This window comes from Ambystoma mexicanum, chromosome 9 (assembly GCF_040938575.1).
Source record: "Ambystoma mexicanum isolate Mex_15411 chromosome 9, UKY_AmexF1_1, whole genome shotgun sequence".
In the NCBI taxonomy this organism is placed as follows: Eukaryota; Metazoa; Chordata; class Amphibia; order Caudata; family Ambystomatidae; genus Ambystoma; species Ambystoma mexicanum.
The window spans coordinates 43,860,769-43,883,738 of record NC_090931.1 but is presented as its reverse complement, the minus strand read 5'-3'; the positions used below and the strand labels follow the sequence as shown (position 1 = coordinate 43,883,738).

General features: G+C 49.8%; 1 protein-coding gene across 1 annotated transcript in view; it reads right to left on the bottom strand.

The window, feature by feature from the left end:
• LOC138487250 (opioid-binding protein/cell adhesion molecule-like) overlaps window positions 1–22,970 on the bottom strand; it is a 1,248,728-nt gene that overhangs the window by 592,523 nt on the left and 633,235 nt on the right. The window contains exon 2 of the mRNA XM_069613882.1: window positions 1,852–2,084. Within this exon, the coding sequence (XP_069469983.1) occupies window positions 1,852–2,084 (233 nt within the window). The remainder of the gene's footprint in view (window positions 1–1,851; window positions 2,085–22,970) is intronic.

The following is a 22,970-nucleotide window of genomic DNA, read 5'->3' as shown; positions in this document are numbered from 1 at the left end:
CCCCATGACACAGGGAGGTGGGAACCAGAGGGGACACGGGAGCTGATAGGAAAGAAGGTGGGGTGGTGGGCGTTGGGGGGGGGGGGGGTGAAATTCAGGCTTCTCTCAGCTTTGCACATTACACAATCAATGAGCTCCTGCCGAGGGAATGAAAGCGCAGATTAGGCGGCTGGTTTCATACACGCCATATTGTATTCAGAGAGCTTTCTACTCGGGCAGATAAATCTCTTATAAGAGGATTAGGAAACCTTCATTATCTTTATCTAACCTGAACTAATACTAACTCTGAAAAATTAATCTATATACTGGACAAAAGCCGATATCTGTTGGGAAAACGCAGTGTCTTCCAGCTCCTGATGAAGGCGGGGATCCATTCCCTTCATCCAGCCTCCACTGATGAAACATAAAATGGTTCAGGTGAGAGACGAGACACTCTCTTTCTATAGGACAATTAATATCTCCTTCGGCCGCGCGCTCGGGCACCTCACCATTCACAGAGCCAGAAGGCAGACAATGTGAGCAGGTCCTCATTGTCTGGTGGGTGGCTGTAGAGCGTGGCCGCTTTGAAGGCCTCTTGTTGAGGTCAGGACCATATCACAAAGAAAGGAACAGGCAGAGGGTGCAGCTCCCACCAGCTCCGGAGTTCTTGTTCGTTCAGCTGGAACACTCAACTATCAAAAAATCACAAGAAGCGTAAAAACATTAAAAACAACTTGCTGTGGGCATCCACACCTGTAGCCATCCCAAGGAGATCGGATGCTGTCTTTTCCCTTAATCCTGCCATCTCCGGGGGCATCAGGGGCTGGTATGGGCTTTTTGATTGGCCAGTACTTGCACACCTTCACTGCACTGACTGCCAATGCCGCAAGAGATGTTTAGAATTCTTTGAGGTTTGCCCCCTCTTGATGTGAGCCACTGCTGCTAATTTTGCTTTTTTGTGCCAAGCCTTGTTGAAGTCTTCTGTCTGAAGCAGATCGGGGAGCCTGAGTTGGTGGGTAACGGACCATGAGGTAACGGACCATGAGGTTACCCTGGTACCTTGCCGCTTTTTCTGCTCCTTTCTATGGATCACGCAGGGTGGTTTTTGATGGATTATATTTTGGCAGGGGGGTTATTAAATATCTCTTAAGGCTCATGAGGTATGGTCATGTGTTTGAGACTCACTATTCTGGACCAGTTGCTTGTGCTTTGTCTGGTATGCGGCAAGAGCTGTTCCAGAATACTGCGCTGCTTAGCCCCACTGTTTGATTAAGCTGCACCTTGCGGCTCGCCCCCAGGTACCGCGACTCTCTTTTTCATGAGATGTAGTCGTTGTTGTGTGGTGTTGTGTGGGCATTGATTCACAGACCATAATCACCCCTGGACAATTGATACAATAATTAATATATTTGCTCTTGATCAATTACACTCATCCTGATGCATTTCCCAGTGCGTCCAGAACATGCACTATTTTGCTATCTGGAACTAGTAGCCCCGGGTTTGTGATGGGAAAAGTAAAGCTACAATTCCCAGAATGCAAAGAAAAAAATAGTCTCCATCAGCCTCTTCTAAATATTCTGTGGCATGTGGGCAGATGGGCACATTTACTGCCAAATCTAATACTGAACTGAAGCAAAACAAGTAGGAGGAGGGCACACTTGTGGCCACGGAACACAGCCTCAGGATAAATTGTCCCACAACTTGCATCCAGAGCTTCAAAAATTTACTGAAACATAGGCGTGACCCCAGACTCTTCAAGAACCGCTGTGAAGTGTGAAGAACTAGGTGACACCTAAGCAGACAGCGCATCTTCCTTCCTGGAGATACTCAACTCAGAAACCACAGGCTGAAATCTGACAGGCATGGCCTTACCGTGAACGATGAGATGCACACGCGACGTCTTGGGCTGGTTGTCAGTTTGCACTGAGCAGATGTACACGCCCTCGTCGTACACATCCACGTCCTGGATTGCAATGCTGTACTGCGACTTGGTGTTGGCCACGAGGACCACCCGCTGATCCATGGACCACTTATCGTTACCGGTGTAGAGAATGGTGCTGCGGTTTAGCCATGCCACCCGTGTCACCTGGCTATCCAAGAGACACCTGCAGAAAGAGAAAGTCTATTTCAATGGAGGCTAACTTACTGACACCTATCACAGAGATGCAGCACATACAATGGTCATGCAATTCCCCGACCCCACCAGAAAAGACAGCTCTAATGACGCTCGGGTTGTGTACTCCATGGTTATGCATGCATTGAGTAGAGAGGCAAAGGACTGCAGAGGCAGGATTTAGTCTAGTGAGTGAGTGAGTGAGTTATCAAGTGATGGTGTCAATATATGGGGAGTTAACATGACAGAGAAATGTAAATGAAGTGGCTCATCGAGTGCCTGAGTGAGTCAATATGAATGCGTGAGTAGATATGAGTGAGTACGTGAATGAGTAAATCAATAAAGTGTGTGAGTGAGTTAGTGAGTGAGAGGTTGAAGGGAGTTACCAAGTGATTGTGTCAATATATGGGAGCTAACATGACAGAGAAATGTAAATGAAGTGGCTTATCGAGTGCCTGAGTGAGTCAATGTGAGTAAGTGAATGAGTGAGTGAATGTAGTGTGTGAGTTAGTAAGTGAATTTATTTTAGAGCTTGGATCGCTGCTGGGTACGGCGGAGCATGACAGCGGGCCAGACACACACACACACAGGAGAAGGAGTGAGCAGAAATAGGATAGGGGATGGTGTGAGCCATTACATATTGTGAAATTCACCCAGTGTACTTGTGGGGTATCGGTTCTGGGCTGAATGTATTCTTTATGCTTTTGACGGAAGCTCTGGCTGCCACTTCCCCACGGAACAACACGTACAGTAGCCTCTCCCCTGAGGGGACACTCACAGTAGCCTCTGAAACTGAGGCGACACTCTCAGTATCCTCTGCCCTGTGGTGACACTCACACTAGCCTCTCCCCTGAGGTGACACTCACAGTAGCCTCTGAAACTGAAGCAACACTCAAGTTTACATCACATCTGCAGTGTGGTAATGCAATCACAGATGCCGCCAGCCCTCATCTAAAGAGTTGTGCCACATACGTTGCCCACTATCCACCTAGAGACCCATTCTACTCCTCACTGATGAGGCCCAATGAGGCCAAAACATGTCTGGGGATGCTTGTGGTCTCATGCAGAAGGGACGTGACCTAGCAGTTTGGGCTGAACTGCCCCTTCTGGGGTGGGACCGGGCCTGATTTGCATATGGTTTTTCCCCTTTCTCTAATGGCTTGGCAGGTGAAGAACGATGGTCCGGCGGGTTGCCCAGAGCAATGCCAGAGGTTAAGTTTAATACTGAAGCTTGCAGCCATCACCTCTTGTGTTTTGCTTAATGCAGAAGTGGCCAGTTTATGACATATCCTGAGAGGTCCTGGTGTGGGCAGACTTTATTTAAGCACTCACCCCTTTTGAGGGAAGCACCCCTTGTGACTCACTCCTTGCCAATGCGCTCTGTTTGTTGTTCGTTAAAACATGTCTTGCCAAGAGGGACACAATAAATGTACAGAAACGTCAATTGCAACCCTCCAGCAACCCACCACCCCCTAGTTGCCAACCCAGCCCTGCACATCTGTGGCCTGCCATTGGAGGTACAGATGCATGCATGTGTGCATTGGTGCAAGTAACCGGAACTCGTGGTAAGTAGCAGAGCGCTGCACGGCCAGTGGACACCTCACTTGGGCTCCATAACATACAACTAAAGAGCAGCATGGTGACACATATGTCTAAAAGGACAGCGAGGGAGTGGACACAGTGGGTTACAGGCAGGGGATGATGCTTCAGGCGTGGAGCTAGCCCTCGTGCAGGTCTGGACGGTTCCACAGGCTACTGCCCACAGAGACGTTATTTGGAACATGGCACTTTTATGAACCGGAGAACAAAGGGCACAGTCTGATGTCTCTCAGAATGTTTTTCCATATTCTCTGTGGTTCTGTGTTTTTTCCTGGTTATCAGCATGGTCAAGGCTCAGTTCTCAGTGGCACGTTGCCCTCAAGCGACTCGGCCATGTCTGAGTGGTAAGTAAGGGCACCGGTGGGTACTGCCTTGAAGCTTGTGTGCACCTGGCAGGGTAGCCAGTCAATTTTCTTAAGGGTCAGGGCGGTATGGGTGTTCATCCTCAGTACCTTGGTGAGATGCCCGGCTGTATGGAGGATGCCTTCCTTGGAGGGCACAGCAGTGCGAGGAACGCTGGCAAGGCAGGTGGTGCTTTTTTGGGTTGCCCAGCCTAGATCATGCAATTGGGAGCTGCCCGGCCCATGAGAAATATCTCTGAAGTCCTCTTCAGGGAGGTAGAGCTTGATTGTCCAGATGCGGGAATGTTGGATCATGTGGTTTTATTGTTCATGTCCAGCTAAGTCTTGCAGCACACATTGCACTGGATGTAGACTCTCAATGATCGGGTGCAGTTGGGGCGGGGTGGGGACGGAGCTGTTGAGTCGCAGGTCACTGAGACAGGCCTGGATTGTGCTTTTGTGTTGCCTGCTGTGCTGTTTGTTGTGGTGCTGTCAGTTTTGCCCTTTGATGCAGGGTTGGCGCAGTGGTGGTGGCTAATAATATAGGGTTCTTCAATGGTTGCTGACGGTGTCTGCGGGATGTCAGTGACAAACGAACTCACGATATCACCAACATGTGGTGAACGCCAGGTCTTCCTCAAAGCAAGGAGTGCAAATATACAAGGTAGCCTCGAACTCTCAGCGCCCACTCCCCCTTCAGCCTAGTCTCTGCTTGCCACCACTGATATTATGAAGAAGCCCTCGACCCCCATCCCTCCCAGCTATATGGCAAAGAAGAACACAAGAAATAGAGAAAAGACTATGCAACAAGTTTCATGTACACAGATGAAACACCCATAATCCTGCTTCTTGCTGTGAACGTAAACATCCTGTGTTGTATAGTGTCACATCGAAAAATGGTGTCTAACCAGTTTCTGGGGATTTTCAGCTTCCGGAGCTTTGGGATCTAATGTGCAATGTGATCACGTGATTTCTGTTGAATCCATTCTACCTGATCAAGGGAAGACACGTTAAGACCTGGAGGACCCTCACTTCAGAGTGAATGACTGCGCCTTTACCCACACCCGTCCTCCCTACAAACACACTTCTATCACTGACTGCTCTTCCCGCTTTCTGAAAAGCATCCACAGCACTCTCGTATTTGCCTACTCCACTACCAATTGGCCATGAGTGCTACATTTCATGTTAGTCCACTTCTGAAATTGACTGCAGTCTGGAATCTCTTGCACAAGTGCAAAAGTACTGCAAACCTATTAGCACAAACATGATTGTGCACGTACATTGCACTGTAAACTACACTTTGCACAGGTCCACGATTCAGGGCCTGTGCTGCCAGTTGCGTGCACGAATCGGGCCCATTGTCTTCAATCTGAGACACGGGGCAGTACTGGCGCCCTGGACTCATGGGAAGCACATCGGATACACGACTACCAATTAGATGCACCGAAAATCACACACATAAAAGTGTGCACAAGTGTGTGCAAATAACCAAATGCATGCACATACAGCATGCACACACCCCTACCCCCACACACACACATATCGCATGCAGACATAAGCATGCACGTCCTCAATTGCTGGCCTGCAAGCACATATATACAAGGACCATACTGCCACACGCATACAACACATTGTGGCCTGCCCTCCCACATTCAAGTACACACACACACACAGACCGCTCCACCAGGGTGTACCATATGTTCACATACACACGGACGCTCTCCCTATGGGGACAGTTATGTAGATTAATTGGTTATAATACCCAGAGGTTTCTAAGCGTGCACCCCGGGGTCGAACCTGTGTTGCGCTGCGTCTCTTGCTTCCAAGGCGAGCGCGTTGGCCCTGAGCTATCCTCCGGAGCAGATTTGTGCATGGATTGTTTGATTAAAATCATAGATAGATATAGCGCCAACACTGAAAGGATGTTCAGGAGTTGGGGGTCGGGCTGCTCGTTGTGGGGTCGTGTGTTGGCCTGGATCTTAATCCAAGAAAGAGACCCACGTGTTTGAGTCTGGACATGGAGATTATTCCATGGTTGTAAGCCTGGACCCTCATGGCTCACCCTCCAAAGGCGGAGGGTTTAAATGCTGTGATAGGCAACAGCACAGCCCGACGGGACATGAGAAGGGACTTATTCAACGTGTCCGGTCAAATTCAGGGCGAATGTAAAACAGCCAACTTTTCTATCATGTGTAAAAAAACAAAACAAAAAACGCTGCTGCAAAGTGCTCACAGCTCCTCCCGACTGACTAATTAGGTGTGAAGGCAAGGCGCTGGGAGGACGGGAAGATGGGGCGAAGCTACTGCGCTCCTCTCAGCCGTGCCCGCATGTGAACCAAGCCCCAGAGTGGCGGACCGGCTCCCCACGCCTGTCACTGCCATCCGTCAGGTAAATGTGGCGGAAACGGCCCAGGCGCACCGCGAGACTGGCAGTGGTGACAGGGAGGCATCGAGCATGAGCTCGCAGTCAAAGGGGAGTCCGGCCAGGCCGCGGGGCCGCGCACGGGTGACGGCGCGATGAGCCCCGAGCGGAGAAGACACCCCTGCTGATGCGTCGCTAGAGGCCAGTATCACGCAGCCCTGCACTTAGACGCTGCCTGCGGGTCTTTACTTGTCATCCTGCCCCAGAGCATAGCTGTGCGTGAGGTCCTGTCCCAGAGCATGTCTGTGCATGTAGTCCTGTCCCAGAGCATGGCTGCGCGTGTAGTCCTGTCCCAGAGCATGGTACTGCGTGAGGTCCTGTCCCAGAGCATGTCACTGCGTGAGGTCCTGTCCCAGAGCATGGCTGTGCGTGTAGTCCTGTCCCAGAGCATGGCTGTGCGTGTGGTCCGGTCACAAAGCATGGCTGTGCGTGTAGTCCTGTCCCAGAGCATGTCTGTGCGTGTATTCCTGTCCCAGAGCATGTCTGTGCGTGTAGTCCTGTCCCAGAGCATGGCTGTGCGAGTAGTCCTGTCCCAGAGCATGGCTGTGCGTGTAGTCCTGTCCCAGAGCATGGCTGTGCGTGTAGTCCCGTCCCAGAGCATGGTTGTGCGTGTAGTCCTATCCCAGAGCATGGCTGTGCGTGCAGTCCTGTCCCAGAGCATGGCTGTTCGTGTACTCCTGCCCCAGTGCATGTCTGTGCGTGTAGTCCTATCCCAGAGCATGGCTGTGCGTGTAGTCCTGTCCCAGAGCATGGCTCTGTGTGTAGTCCTGTCCCAGAGCATGGCTGTGCGTGTAGTCCTGCCCCAGAGCATGGTACTGTGTGTAGTCCTGTCCCAGAGCATGGTACTGCGTGTAGTCCTGTCCCAGAGCATGACTGTGCGTGTAGTCCTGTCCCAGAGCATGTCACTGCGTGTAATCCTGTCCCAGCGCATGGCTGTGCTGTAGTTCTGTCCCGGAGCATGGATGTGTGTGTACTCCTGCCCCGTGCATGTCTGTGCGTTAGTCCTGTCCCAGCGCATGGCTGTGCGTGTAGTCCTGTCCCAGAGCATAGCTGTTCGTGAGGTCCTGTCCCAGAGCATGGATGTGTGTGTACTCCTGCCCCAGTGCATGTCTGTGCGTGTATTCCTGCCCCAGAGCATGGTACTGCGTGTAGTCCTGTCCCAGAGCATGGTACTGCGTGTAGTCCTGTCCCAGAGCATGGCTGTGGATGTAGTCCTATCCCAGAGCATGTCACTGCGTGTAATCCTGTCCCAGCGCATGGCTGTGCGTGTAGTTCTGTCCCAGAGCATGGATGTGTGTGTACTCCTGCCCCCGTGCATGTCTGTGCGTGTAGTCCTGTCCCAGCGCATGGCTGTGCGCGTAGTTCTGTCCCAGAGCATGGATGTGTGTGTACTCCTGCCCCCGTGCATGTCACTGCGTGTAGTCCTGCCCCAGAGCATGTCACTGCGTGTAGTTCTGTTCCCGAGCATGGCTGTGCGTGTAGTCCTGTCCCAGAGCATGGCTGTGCGTGTAGTCCTGTCCCAGAGCATGTCTGTGCGTGTAGTCCTGTCCCAGAACATGTCTGCGCGTGTAGTCCTGCCCCAGTACATGTCACTGCGTGTAGTCCTGCCCCAGTACATGGCTGTGCGTGTAGTCCTGTCCCAGAGCATGTCTGTGCGTGTAGTCCTGTTCCAGAGCATGGCTGTGCGCGTAGTCCTGTCCCAGAGCATGGCTGTGCGTGTAGTCCTGTCCCTCCCAGTAAATGTCACTGCGTGTAGTCCTGTCCCAGAACATGTCTGCGTGTGTAGTCCTGCCCCAGTACATGTCACTGCGTGTATTCCTGTCCCAGAGCATGGCTGTACGTGTAGTCCTGTCCCAGAGCATGGATGTGCGTGTAGTCCTGTCTTTCCCAGTATATGTCACTGCGTGCAATCCTGCCCCAGAACATGGATGTACGTGTAGTCCTGTCCCAGAGCATGTCTGTGCGTGTAGTCCTGTCCCAGAGCATGGCTGTGTGTGTAGTCCTGTCCCAGTACGTGTATGTGCTTGTAGTCCTATCCCAGTACATGTTTCTGTTTGTACTGCTGTCCCAAAGCATATCCCTGTTTGTACTCCTGTCCCAGAGCATGCCTGTGCTTGCAGGCTTGTCCCAGTACATGTCTGTGCTTGTAGTCCCTTCCTAGTGCAAGGTTGTAATTCCTGTGCTGCCCCTGTAGATGACTATACTCGAAGATCTCCCCAGTGCATGCCTTGTGTCGGTTCCTGGACCTGCAGAAGGCCGTGCTTGTAGCTCTGTGCCAGTGAACAATGGTATTTGCAGTACAAACCAGTGGAGAATGGATTTCTACATGAAGCCGTGCACCAGTGCCTTGCTTTGGTTCTAATCCTGTCCCAATGCATTAGTAGTGCAAGCAAGTAGTTTGACAATTATATAGCGCCTTTATCCAATTAGTATGGCCTCAACGTGCTTTGTGGGGGAACGCCATCGGGGGACCGAAGTCCAAAATATGGGAAAGTTGTCTGAGAGATTAGAATGTGTATGTGCTTTCGGCCAAGATAAGTAGTTGGGTGGTCTGGCCCAATGCCAGTAAGCAACGCATGGTCAGGCATGTGGATGGGCACTGAGAAGGTGGTCAGTGGAGTGCGCGAGTGCAAGGGACTCGTTATGTGTGCAGCAGGACTGAAAATCTGTCATAGATCGTAGCTGCATTCTGATGGCAGAGATGCTGTGCATAGGATTTTAGTCTGGCGTATGGATGCAAGTGAGTGTGGGTTGGTGGCCGTGTGTGGGGCTGAAATCCATCTAAGTGGTGCGAGACTACACTTGCCTGCCAACAACATGCATAGAGGATCCTCTGCGGCCTGATCCCTTCACACGAGGCTGCTGGAGTAGCTTATGCACAACCTTGGATTGGGTATGGCCTAACTGGTAATCTTTGGGGTCTGTGCTCTTTTTTATACTATTTTCCATCGAGCATCCCCCATTATGTCATTTTAGTGTGCCCTCACTCGTTCTGTTTGTGTCAGCGTTTCCGTGACCACAGCAGCACAAGGCACTTCTTGGACTTGAAGTGGGAGAATGGAAAAACAGGCTCCCGTCCTTCCCCTCTCGCGCCTGGCCTAAAGGATCACGGCCCAGGCACCCGCCACGAGAAGAGTTTGCCCATCTACCAGACGACCAAATACCCTGGTACAGGAACATACGGATGTGTCCATCTGCCTGCCCAGCAGCACGCCCTGCCCATGCTGACACCTGCGGCACGGATCAACTAGACTAAAACCAACTTGTCGTTAGAGATGACATGACGACCTAGTCAACGGTCAGCACACCTGTGCAAATATACACACTGGACACTCCCGCATCAATCTACACGAAGAATATACTCAGTGCTATGACGTAGGCGACAGACATACTCACAGACGTGCATCTTTATTATTTTCCACATAGGCTCTCAAAATGCAGAAACGCAAGGCGCATCATGAACTCATCTAAAGAGCTTGCTTACGCTTCTCCTAAACCCAGGTGCCATAATGAGAAATATAATGAAGACACGATACTGGTCATAAGACAATATGATACTATAACCTTAAGCGCCTGTGCACCAAACGGTTCCACCTATACACGAGGCCTAAGTAGGCCGCAAGCAAGAGCTCCCATGGACGTTAAAAGAACAAGAGTCAGGTTGCTGATCCTGCAGAATGAGCCCGGCGAGAGCAGACAGCCAAGGTCGCAATGTTGCAAACCCACATTCCGAAAGCAGACCATCAAGGCCACGATGTTGCAACCTCGCACGCCGCGCACCAACGTTAAAATCACACCTGCAAATTAAACCAGGCACACAGTAGAAAAACAATATTAATTGTGCAAAAGTCTGCCTCAAACACGGTCCCACCTCACGTGACCAAGCCGAACCTGACAGGATGCCAAGTCCAGGAGAAAGAAGGCGTCTGGATCCCTTGGTACAAGACACAGGCATACACACTTAAAAGGCTCAATGGACATCTGCGACAGTGGGAGTAGTCGGCCTTCCAGCTCATGAATAAGTCCTCACATTGGCCCTCATTACGACCCTGGCGGAAATCGCGGTGCTAAAAGCACCGCGGAGCACGGCGGAAAGCTGCCGATAGCGCCATGGAGGTTGGCGGATTTTCCGCCCCATGCCGACCTTGGCGGGGCGGTAAATCCCCATCCCCCATTTTACCCTTCCCCATTCCCATTTTTGCCCCATAGGGTATAATGGGAGTGGGGAAGGCGTTAATTGCGCCACCGCAAAATACGGTGGCGTAATTAACATCAAGGTCCCGTAGCGCCATGGATTTCTCCGCCCGGAAAAACCAGGCGGAAAACGTTCCATGGCGCTACGGGAACTCGTAGTAGGGCGGACGGGTCCGCCGCGATTAACGCTGGCGTAAACCCACTCCGCCAGGGTCGTAATGAGGGCCATTGTCTGCACGTACTCATAGTGAAACATTGTTGCAAATGACAGGTACACCGAGAGCTGGGAACAGCGATGGTCCCAAGCTGGGAAGCTCACGGGCGCACCAATCAGAACATGGGGCTCTTATCACTGACGCCATTAACATTGAGCAATCATCAGTAGTCTTCATGTAACAATTCTCATGTATCTAATTGTAGGGACAACCCAGATATATCACCTGACTAACCCTTGTCCACTAATATTGTTCTGTATACGTATGCTATACTAACCCTACCACTCGAGGAACCAATTAAGAGTGGCAATAGGTTTTTTGCTAACTTTCTAAGGTGACGCAAGTAGCGCGTCATACTAAGGTAAAAAGGGCCTGCGAGCCCCACGATTGTGTGTGTGTCAGGACGGACGCGTACGATCCTTGACCCATCCCTGCCGTTTTTGTTTAATAAACAGCAGAGTCACCTTGCTTCTTGCGTGTGTCTCATACTCTATCTCTTCTGGGATATACGGGAGGAGTTGGGGCCTCCCTGCCCGGAGGTATGCGGACGGCCCGGCCGACCCCGGCAGAATTCCCCCCCCGACAGACTCCTCTGAAACCACAGCTGTTTTCAAATTCTCAATCATGGACGCCGAATTTACAGGTATCGGAGGGCCTGCCTTGCTCACTCGGTCTACTCCTCTCTGATTGGTCCATTACCTGCAAATAGCCCAATCCTAATCACCAGCAGGTGAAAGCCGGCCCCCTCCTTTAAGCCTCCTGTCTGAGCCTGTCCAGGCCAAGAAGGGCACGGAGGGTCCCCTCCTCGGCCACAAAATCATGGAGTGGCTGCCATGTGGACTGCCTCTGAGAAGACTAACTTGGGCCGCACCTCTCCTTATCCTACAGATTACTAGTGAGTAATGACAGAGCATTGGGACGGCCTCTACTCTATTCTCTAACAACCACAGGACCACAGCATGCCTACATCACCATACCTTCCATGCCTTACTTATTCTCACTGAATCCTACAAACATCTCATCTGTCCTTTAAAAAATCATTTTGTACTGACATTTTCGTTTGTGTGTTCACAGTACCTTGTATCAAATTTGATTTTAGGGGCCTTTACATCTGTGCTGGCAATTTGCCTTTGTCTGCCAACACATAAAAGCTGTCGCTGACTTCCAATACTCTGCTATAACAGAAAATCCTTACATAGCATTCCTTCCTCAGCCATCACATGAAAAGCTTCTAAGACTTCCCTTCCTCAGCCTTCACATGCAAAGCTTCTAAGACTTCCCTTCCTCAGTCATCACACAAAAAGCTTCTAAGACTTCCCTTCCTCAGCCATCACATGAAAAGCTTCCAAGACTTCCCTTCCTCAGCCATCACATGAAAAGCTTCTAAGACTTCCCTTCCTCAGCCATCACATAAAAGCTTTCGCTGACTTCCCATCCTCTGCTACCACAGAACATCCTTACAGAACATTCCTTCCTCAGCCATCACATGAAAAGCTTCTAAGACTTCCCTTCCTCAGCCATCACATGAAAAGCTTCTAAGACTTCCCTTCCTCAGCCATCACATGAAAAGCTTCTAAGACTTCCCTTCTTCAGCCATTGTGATGAATCAACTTCCGGGGCACCAGTTGTCCAGGGATGAATATCGGTTTCTAAACCATCTATCAGCCCCACACCTATAGTACACCAGAAGGGATCTGAACCAATTGCAATCACAAGGAAATTATAAACCTCCTTGTCCAATTTTGGTAACGTGGATGGAAAGGCAGGCTTATATCTGCAAAGTCGTGGATCATTGGTTAGTTGCAAAACAGCAAAAATACAGTGTTACCCAATGATAAAAAGGACTGTCCAGTCAAATTTGTATACAAATATCTATGTTATTATTATTCAACAGACAGTTCTAGCACACTACACAATACATCCCACCCTGTAAAGGAATGCAGAGGACAGTTTCAAGAAAAGGGATGCACTCTGGATACTGACAGAAGGGCAGTTGGTAAAGTAATTAAACACAATATTTCAAGGATACTTGGTTTCAGCACAAAGAGAGCAATGGGTATTAAAGTGTCTCTTTGGACCTTCAATGTAGAAGCAGGGGGACAGAACCACAATGTACCTTGTACTTTTAGACGTTCTTGGTGCTTGATCAGAGTCAAGTCAATTTCAAAGCTCTTTGCAGCTCCTGCAACAGAGTGGAAGACGGGAGAGAGCTGCGGTATCAGACTGCAGGCAGTTCACCGAACAAGGCTGGATGGATGGCTACACGGCCTACACGGTGGCTTGGGGTCAGGAATCGTTGCCTCAGTGCTGGTCAGCTGGTATGAAGCACTGGTTGAAGTGTCTCAGATGATGCTAGTGACTGCGGCATGACAACAGTCAGCGGTGCAGTCGGTGGCAGCTCGAGGGGCTCGACTGGCTCAAAAATGTCCTTTGAGGCAGACACTGGTTGATGCTGGTTGATGCACTCCTCCTAGCTTCTTCACTGGGCTTGTGTTGTCCTTTATGGTGGACGGCCAAAGCTGAGAAGAGTGTTTCAGGCACTGGCCTTACCTGTGTTTGGTTCGGATACTCTCTGGCACTTCAACCTTGGAAGCTTGCTTACAGAGCCTAGCAGGGCATGCTGTGTGCTGGCTGGGTACCAGTTCAGGTGCTGCTGGAGGGTCCTCTGGATTCAGTATCTCCCTCTGTTCCCTGGGAGATATTAAGGGGAGGAATCTTGCTTACCTCTTTGGATGTTCCTGGCCTTCCTTCACTGGTGCAAACTGTAAGGCAGACTGTACCTTCAGCCAGGGTCCAAATTAGTTCTTCTTGTCATTTCTTGCAAAGTCTTCAGGTGAACTGCACAAAAGAGTGGCTCAGCCCTCTTTTAAAGCCAAATGGGCCACAGTGCTTGTTGTAGGCCAAGCCTACCTTAACAAACCAATCCTGCCCCCCCACCAACAATCTCCTGTATGCATGAGGTCATAACCAAAGTGCTTTGTAACAGAAAAGGTAAAGGGGCGAAAACATGTAATACTAAATCCCACCGATCTTCCAGTTTGTTATGGTTCAAAGGGTATCTCTGTTTAATTGAGCTCTCAGTGGTTCTTGATTATAGCAGTAAGTCTTCATTGAAGGTGTGGTGAGAACAGACTTTCTGTCTCCATCAAATCACAGACTCCTACCCTCTGAATGGGGTGCCCCTTTGGGGGTTGCTTACTGTAAACACATGTACCAGTCATGGCAGCTCACTGTCATTGGTTCTTTTTAGTGCGAGAGGTGGCTTCAGGTTGACACAGTGCATATGAAATGGGTGTTGGAGTTTCCTGTTTCCTTTGTTTTAACCTCTGTAGCCAGGGCCTGTGTGGGCCTGTTTGAAGTATACTCTATTAGTATGTTAATAATGTTAATTGCCACAACCACCCGCAGAGGGTAAACAAATGGACAGGGTGGCTCTATTGAGCCTTTGTTATTTAATTAGGCTGGTCCTGGCAGGAGGAAATGTGTGCCTTCCCTCTTCTGAGATACCTTGATGTACTCTTGGCTGTCATATTCCAACTAAATATGATGGGGGGAGGGTGGCACCTGTAGGCTGTGTGCATCCAGAGTACACATGTCTATGAGTATGTCATGCAGTGAGCATAGGAACATGTGTGCGGATTAGCCCCACATATTTTCCAGAGGTTGATCTACCATCATTCAATTTCATTTACAATTTCAAAAAAGTCCAGGTGAGCGCACACCCACCATGCAGATGGTTGGATTTGGCAGAGCCATCACTTAAGATTGCTCTAGAACGTTCCACCCTTAGCCTTCCCCTAAACAATTCTATGAGTTACCTTCCTCTGCCATCACCTAAAAACCTTTTAGGACATCCCTTTTTCATCCATCTCATAAACACTTTTAAGAACGTCTGTTCCTCATCCATCACATAAAAGCTTTAAGACGTCCTTTCATCAGACATCACATGAAAGTGGTCTACTACTTCCCTTCCAATGCCATCACATATATGCTTCCAAGGAATTCCATCCCTCAGCCATCACAAAAAAAGTCTTCTAGGACATTCCTTCCTCAGCCATCCCATAAAAGCCTTCTAATACTTTAATTCCTCATCGCCAGCTGACATGTTAAACAGAGGCAGTTCAAATCAACAGATTAACTCCAGCCCACAGAGTAACATTTACTGCAAATGAAGTCCCTGTCAAACTGCCCTGTCCTCTCAAAATCCAGATGAATTCCCCAGCAAGAACTCTCAACCTCCAAGATCGCACCTTCCGCGGAAGGGTTCATTATAAAATGATGTTCATCGATTATTTCAAACGTTCACCCAAGGAGCGATACAGTGAAACCTGTTTATGATTGCGCTGATGATAGCCCTGGAGGTTAGTGATGGCTTCAGCTCAGATGAACCTAAGGCAGTGTGTAAAGACTGGAGGGAGGTTCTCTATTAGGAGCTATAGACGAGCAACCAAGGCTGAGACTCAAGGGAGGTGATGGTGGCTGGTCTTTAGGTGCAGTGAATCCCCAAGCCCCCACAATGGAATGACTACACACAACGACAAGTGCTACACTGGATGTTTTTTTCAGTGACATGCAAGTTAAAGTGGATCTATACAAATAAATAAGAATCACATTGCACTTAGATGAATGTATACCGTTCATTGCACTTAGATGAATGTATACCGTTCATTGCACTTAGATGAATGTATACCGTTCATTGCACTTAGATGAATATATACAGTTCTATGTGGCATCACTGTTGCCTTCAACTTTAGTTATAATATACCTAATGCTGACAGATATTAAAAAGCGTTTAAGTTGTTAGGCAAGGGTTAACCTCATGAACATGAATGTAGAAATGCAGGTAATACTTAGAACATAGACGGAATGATTTATTTAGTGTAAAATATGCAATACTGTGTGAGTATTCCCCCACCTGGGCAACCTGCAAGGACTTGTTAAGGTGTACCTTATGTTGTATATAACAGCCCAGAGCAGATATGTTCATTCATAGTCTGTTTCTGTTTCTAAAGATCCCACTACCCCAAGGCACCTGGAATCCACATGAAAACAGGATCCAACATGCATTTGGGATCCCTGGTTGAATCCTGAGGGTGGAAGACATACTTCCTCATCACAGTACCTTTTCAACACTGCTTGGATCACTTCTCCTGCTCGACACCGATGTACCAGAGACTCCTTCTTCCAAGGGGGGGTCCATCCATGTGGGGCATGGGTGAGTGAAACAGGGAAACTCTGCCACTTTGACTTCTAAGTGGCAGAATTTCTCTGTTTCACTCAACAATGTCCCTCATGGATAGACCTCTCTTCGAAGAAGGAGTCGCTTGGACGTCAGTGTCGAGCAAGAGAAGGGAAGCAAGCAGTGTCAGAAAGGCAGCAATGCAGTTCTATTGTGGTGTTCTCTGTTGTCGGATTGTTACACCGCCTGTGGATGTCCCACAATGATGGAACTTGCTGTGGACCTCAACAAGGCATGGATGAAGAAGATGGATCATCCTCTGGTTGTCAATGACTTTCGGTGGTGACTAGTGCAGTGGCAGAAGCAGGTGACAGGTTTTGGTATTTCAGGGTTGACTGCCTTTCAGGGCTTTGAGGCTGCAGCACAGACATCAGCGTGGCTTCTGGCAACTTATACCCGAGCACTGGACTGGACTGCAGACTCTGACCAAGTCTGGACCCTCGGGACACTTTCTTTATGGTTTGGTGGCGGAAAACTCACTGGCTGACACTCCTCTGCAGGTGTCGACCCTGGATCTTTTCTGGTGCATACAAGTGGACAGATGTTGTGGCTGCAGTGCCACTTGAAATTTTCTTGCATTGCTTGGAACGTTGGCAGCTCTGGGTGTCAGGTAGCACTATGTTAGGGTACCCTCTATTCAGTGTGAGACACAGCAACTTGCCTTCCAAAGGTCACAAACCCTCCTCCAGAAACCTGGGTGACACAGATGGACTTCTTGTCTTCCAGATATCCAGGCACCCCTCTTCTGGACCCACAAAGATCCCTTCTCCAGGCGGCAGACACACAGGACTGGCTTTCAAGACAATTTGGGTGTAGATCAGCAGTTGCACAATGTTTCCTCTTAGCTGCCTCGCCCCTGTCCTCTCTGGTGCAGGTCCTAAATCAGCAAGGCAGCCTTAGGATTTCCTGAAGATTTGCAGCAGCAGAACTTCTTACACCAGCTGGATTCTAGGATACAAGCTTCTAGAGACTTCAGATTCTTGCTTAGGTTTCGACTTTCAGCTTCTGACAAGGAGGTGACTGAAGGGTACCTTGTTATACAAAAACCTTCCCATTCACTCAGCTGAGCTAGGCTCAGACAGCCAATCACACACAAGTGTATGTATGCAGGCAGCACCCAATCAGACTCACAGGGATTCAGGCTATTCACCCAAAACCAGACACCCACAACACAGGATGTGGATTGGAGGGAACTCTGCAGCCTGTCAGAGCACACATTGCATTCATTCCATTTTCAGTCAGGGCTGCCTCGGCCATTGTGCCACTCAACCAAAACCAGAAACCCAAAACTCAGAATACAAATTGACTCCACTTTCAATTAATACAGATCCCACCCCAAGGGTGTACCCACAACACACTGTCCTTGGGAAAGCTCCAGCCAGACTGGCATTGACAGCCCACCAGGACCATATATGGTCCTTCCACCCAACAGCCATTCAGGGGAAGGTAACAGAGCTGGGGCTTCTCAAGACTTTGAGAAACAAAGGAAACTGAGAGCCTACAGTCGCAGTCTTACCTTTGTGCAGGAATCCATTGATTCCCGTGGCAGGGCCTGGGTATGCCAAACATGGAGGATAACCAGAGCCACTGTCAAGTCAGCATGAGCTGCCACCAGCCCATATCCTGCTTTGTGGGCAACACACATGTGCTCACAAACATACACTAAGTGTACAAGGGTGTACCCCTAGCCATGAGTGCCCTGGGGGTATCCAATGGGCACTGTTCACCAAGAGGTAAACATTAAGAGATGCACTGCGTGGGGTCCAAACTGGCCTCCTGTACAGAAAACACATCCAGAGAAGTTATAGGACAAGGACGGGGAGGCCCTGTCCCGCCAAAAGCATTTCCAGCATCAAACAGTGAAACGCCTGAATCGCAAGAATGAGTAAAACAATGGATGGCTCATGAAACCCGCTCCGCTCTCAGAATGTGTGTTCATTTCCTAGACGTGCAGGATAAATGCCAGTGTGTCCTGCCAGGCCGGAGAGACGGGGAGGTGGGGATCATCTTCACGGCACCACTTTTGGCGGTGTACAAATGGATGCGGCCGGGAATATGTCAGAAAGAGATGAGCAAACAAGGGATTCATTACCACTGCGGCACCCAGAGGCCCCGGCGCTCTGCCTCCTGCAGACTAATTGCGGCATTCCTCATAGCTAAATGGCGATGCCGACATCACCCCAGGATTTACTCGTCTACCATGTCACTGGTGTGAGCACATTGGTGGCTCCTGGCCTCCTAACTTCTGCCGTCCAGAGAGGGGGTGCTTCCAGAAACACTCAGGCCTTCCATCAAACTGCACCCTAACTTCAATCATGGCGGCTTATGCACCAATCCTCTCAGGGCGACTCTGGTGAATCAAGATTTTTCAGAGAGGTTAACGACAAATCAGAGACCTCAATTACTGTTAAGACATGTGCCCTGCTCAGTAGCCATCTTTCTCACTTAGACATTAAACTAAACGGGCAGATTTGTGAGACCTTGCGGGCCAGTGTGGGCTGTCACCATCTGATGTTTCGACACCCTTGGCGGGAACACTGAGACTTATGTCAGTAGTATGTATAAACACGGTGGGGCTTGAAGCCATGTACTCCATGACACTGGTCAAACCCACTGTCTTTTCTCATTGGTACCTGGGCTGTTAAGCAGTTTGAACCAAGAAAAATGAGAGTACTTGTGTGGCATCAAATTGAAAGCTATTACGCAGAGTGTGGGTGTGATATGTCTGTGAGACGCAGCGCCAAGATGCCCCTGGGTGACTGGGCGCTTTAGAAGTAGAGTTAACATAATATAACACTCAAGGCATGGAATGAAGGAGAGAATATTCGGGAGAAAACGCTCAAAGAGTGAAGGGACAGCATCAGTGAGAGACTGAGTAGAGGGTGAAGGCTAAAAACAGTTGCGGCCCCTGGCTCGAGACATTCAACAGAGCTTACAGCAGCGACTGCAAAAAGAGAGATCCTTCTGCTCGGAGGGTCTGAAGCTGAGAATCCAGCCCTTGAATTGATCGAGTCGACAGCACTTTCTGAAGGCTCAGCACACTTCTGTCTGAGATGGTACTCTGATGGCAGCTGTCGTAATGGCAATGCATTCACTGCTTAGCAGCCTAATCTACTCAGCCATCGAAAGCTTAACTCTCAGGTCTGGACCTACGCTGCCCTCTCCTGCTGTGGTTACTGTGCTGTGGTCAGTGCCTCACGTCCCTCCACGTGTATAATGTGTGGTGGACAGATCAAGGCAGTGTCTTGCTCTTTTGTGGTCGCTGAATTGTGGCGGGTGAGTACACAGGCTTGGACTAGCCCACCCTCTCTGTTGAGATGGTCCCTACCAGTCAGCATGGGTTCAGGGCAATATTGTGTGAAGTTGTTCTTTTGTGGTAGGGGCATAGTTGTGCAGCTTTGGTTCTCATCCCACATTGGCACATGGCAGCTGGCAGTCTGTGGCACGGCTGACCGGGGAGTACCACGGCCAGTGTTGGAAAGGTTCTGGGCACATGGCAGCTGGCAGTCTGTGGCACAGCTCACCGGGGAGTACCACGGCCAGTGTTGGAAAGGTTCTGGGCACATGGCAGCTGGCAGTCTGTGGCACGGCTCACCGGGGAGTACCACGGCCAGTGTTGGAAAGGTTCTTGGCACATGGCAGCTGGCAGTCTGTGGTACGGCTCACCGGGGAGTGCCACGGCCAGTGTTGGAAAGGTTCTCTGCCTGCTTGTGGAGGGCTGTGGGCGGGATGCATGGAGTGTCTATGCCAGCACCATTATCTAGCTCTGCCCACGTGCCAGTAGTGAGTTCCTTGAGTTGGAGGCAGGGTGATGTTTGTAGCTTGGTAACTTCTGCTTATTTTATTGTTTGCTTGTAGAACTTGGACTCACCAACTTATCACCATTCTCCAGCATGGCACGTCTCTAGAGGTCCTTTCTTCCATCACGCTTACGCCGTGCCTGGCGCCACCACGGTGGCGTGTCGCCTTCATGTCGTGGAAGCACGTTGTTTTTCAGATGGATTTCAGGGTGTTTTTTATTCCCCTATAATCTAATCTCTCGGGCCACCCCAGACTTTTCGACAATGTTTCTCCTCCCATCACCTAGAAGAATCGCAGGCAAGTCCCACACAATGCCACCATCACTCCAGGCTTGCTCCATGCAGAAAAAAATAGCATACACTTGGCCAGGCATACCATGATCTGTACAGAATATTAGCAATAACACCATTAACTTCTGGGAACTCGGCCAGCACGCTATTCCATTTTTTTGTTTAAATGATATTAAATCCTTTCTGCGCCTCTTCCTTGTTAACGGCTCTCCAGGCTTGGCACGTGGCCACTTAAAACAAAAGAATGCAAACATTACATTGAAGCAAAGCTAAGTAAGTCACGTGGCTTGGGTCGGATGTTTAGACCACAATGGCATATAGACTTATGGACTGTTGGCTGGCCCTTCCCATTATTAAACTATGTTCCCCAGCAAGGCAGGCAACATCAGATCGTGTTTGCCTGACTTTTGGCCGAACTAAGAGACCTATGCCTTGAAAGAATCATTTCCTGCCCCGCAGTTGTGGGCAATATTGAGGCGATATTACTCGAGGTGGTGGGCACAACCTGTAGGTAACGGCCCGCCACCCAAGTTAAGGGCACGGGCACAGTGAGGGTCCCTTAACCAGGGTGGGGGGGGCGTTACCTGTAGGATGGGCCTGCCGCTGAGGGGTACATCGACATTAGCACCCGTGTAGTTGTCTACATAGGTGCTAATGGTGTTTTTTTTTATTTTATTTTTTAAAACAAACTTACCTTAGAAGTGCGGCCGGACGCTGTACAGTCATATTGGAAAGAAAGTCCGTTTTCTATGTTGATGACTTTGGACGTCATCAACATTGAAAGTGGGCTTCCTGTTCACCAGGACTGCAGGCGTCGGGCCGCACTACCAAGGTACATTTCTTTTGTAATAATAAAAAAAAAACACACACACACACACTCTTAGCACCGCCTAGTAAATTACACGGGTGATAAGGAGAGTGAGGAAGGAAAGGACGCACAGTCTGCCCATGCAGTTCAGAATGCGGGCCTGTACGATACAATACAGCCTGCGTTCTGAGTCTCCTGATTGGCTGGCATCCCACTGCAGGATGCTAATCTTTATTAGCACAAGGATTCCAGGTCGAGGGAGGTGCTAGCTTTACCCCTCATCTTTGTTATGAAAAAAATAAATAAATAAAAGAAAGGAAGCACGACTATTCAAAACATGGCGGCCAGGCAGTAGATGTTGAGTTGCCCAAGGCAGAAAATAATCCATTGAATCTGCAGGTCCAGAGGGCCATCTCGTGGCCTATCTAGAAGTTGAAAGCAATGATACGCATGGAGAGAGGGGCAGGGTGGGAAGAATGAGGAAACGAGGCAGGAGAAAGGACCTGTGCCGCGGTGCGTGATGGCTGCTGGTAAAAGGGAAGCCGTTGATTTGTGGACAAGGGGCAGTGGTGGCATTGGAAGATCGAGAGTGCAACTTGTAGGAGGGAGGGGAATAAGGGTGGTGTGGTGAGGGCGGGATCGAGTGGAAGGTGCCCAGAGTGGAAATCCAGAGGGCCACCACAATCCATCACTGCACCCCTGAGTAATGCCTGAAAGGTCCGGATCCTGACTGGTCCATTGAAGCCCAACGCTCTACTAGGGGTGCTGATGCTGATTATATGATTATAAGCTATGACCTCTTCTCCCAAGAGACGCGAGCGAGGGGGTCCGGGGAGAACTTAGTGGGTGACATTGGAGTGTTTGCAATGTAACACATGACTAGGGACGTTCTGTGCATTGCGCCCATAAAACTTGAATGGCAAAGGTCCCATCTGCACTGTCTCTTGCACGAACAATAACACATATCTTGGAAGCATGTGTCGCCTTAAAATAGTGCATTCCTATTGGCCCCTGAGATCTGTGTCTGGTCCCCACACCAGGCAGATTACCCCCTCGCAGGTCTCCCCCACACATCACATGAATTCACTGGGGAGTGTTTGGGTTTGTTGAAGGCCACACATCGAGGAACGCAAGCATAGGCTCAGTATTTAATGGCATTTTAAGTGCGAGCATGGGATGGATTCTTATGACAAGAAACCAGTGTCGTTTCTAGGTCGCGCGTGCCACGTCCCTCTCTCCTGCAGGAGTCAGTCTCAATCTCAGGTGCAGGACCGCACATAAAGAAACGTGTGGGTGGGCAGCAAATAATACTCAGCGAGAATAGAGGGTGAACCCCTCCCTCCCAGCACCACCCTAGGGAGGAAGGCAGAGCAAGGACAGGGGTGACACATACACCTTGTATGCCGAAATACGGGCGCCCTTTCAGCAAGAGCAGACTTGACTCCAGCGTGAAGAGGGGCAGTTTGCATTCTATCATTCCCTAGCAGAGACATGGACTTCTGCTGAAGTTTAATTTCTCATAACAATTCAGGAAGCTTCCATTGAAAAAACAGGCTTTCACCCAGCCTGCGAAACATGAGTGATTTTAGAGATGTTCATGGGAAAATCTGGCAACTGGATCTGGCACTGGGGAGTTTCTACCAATTCATGAGGCCATCAGTAGCACGCCCCGAGTCCTCTCCGAGAAACATCAGCGACAAGAAGGGAGAGAGAGAGACTGGTGGAAGGAGATAGAGAGAGAAAGAGAGAGAGAGAGAGATAAACTGGTGGTAGGCGAGAGAGAGACTGATGGAAGGAGAGAGAGAGAGCGCTTGAGAGAGAGGGAGGGAGAGAGAGAGAGAGAGAGAGACTGATGGAACGAGAGAGAGAGAAGGGAGAGAGAGAGAGAGAGAAACTGGTGGTAGGCGAGGGAGAGAGAGAGAGAGACTGATGGATGGAGAGAGAGAGAGAGAGAGAGATGTAAGGAGGG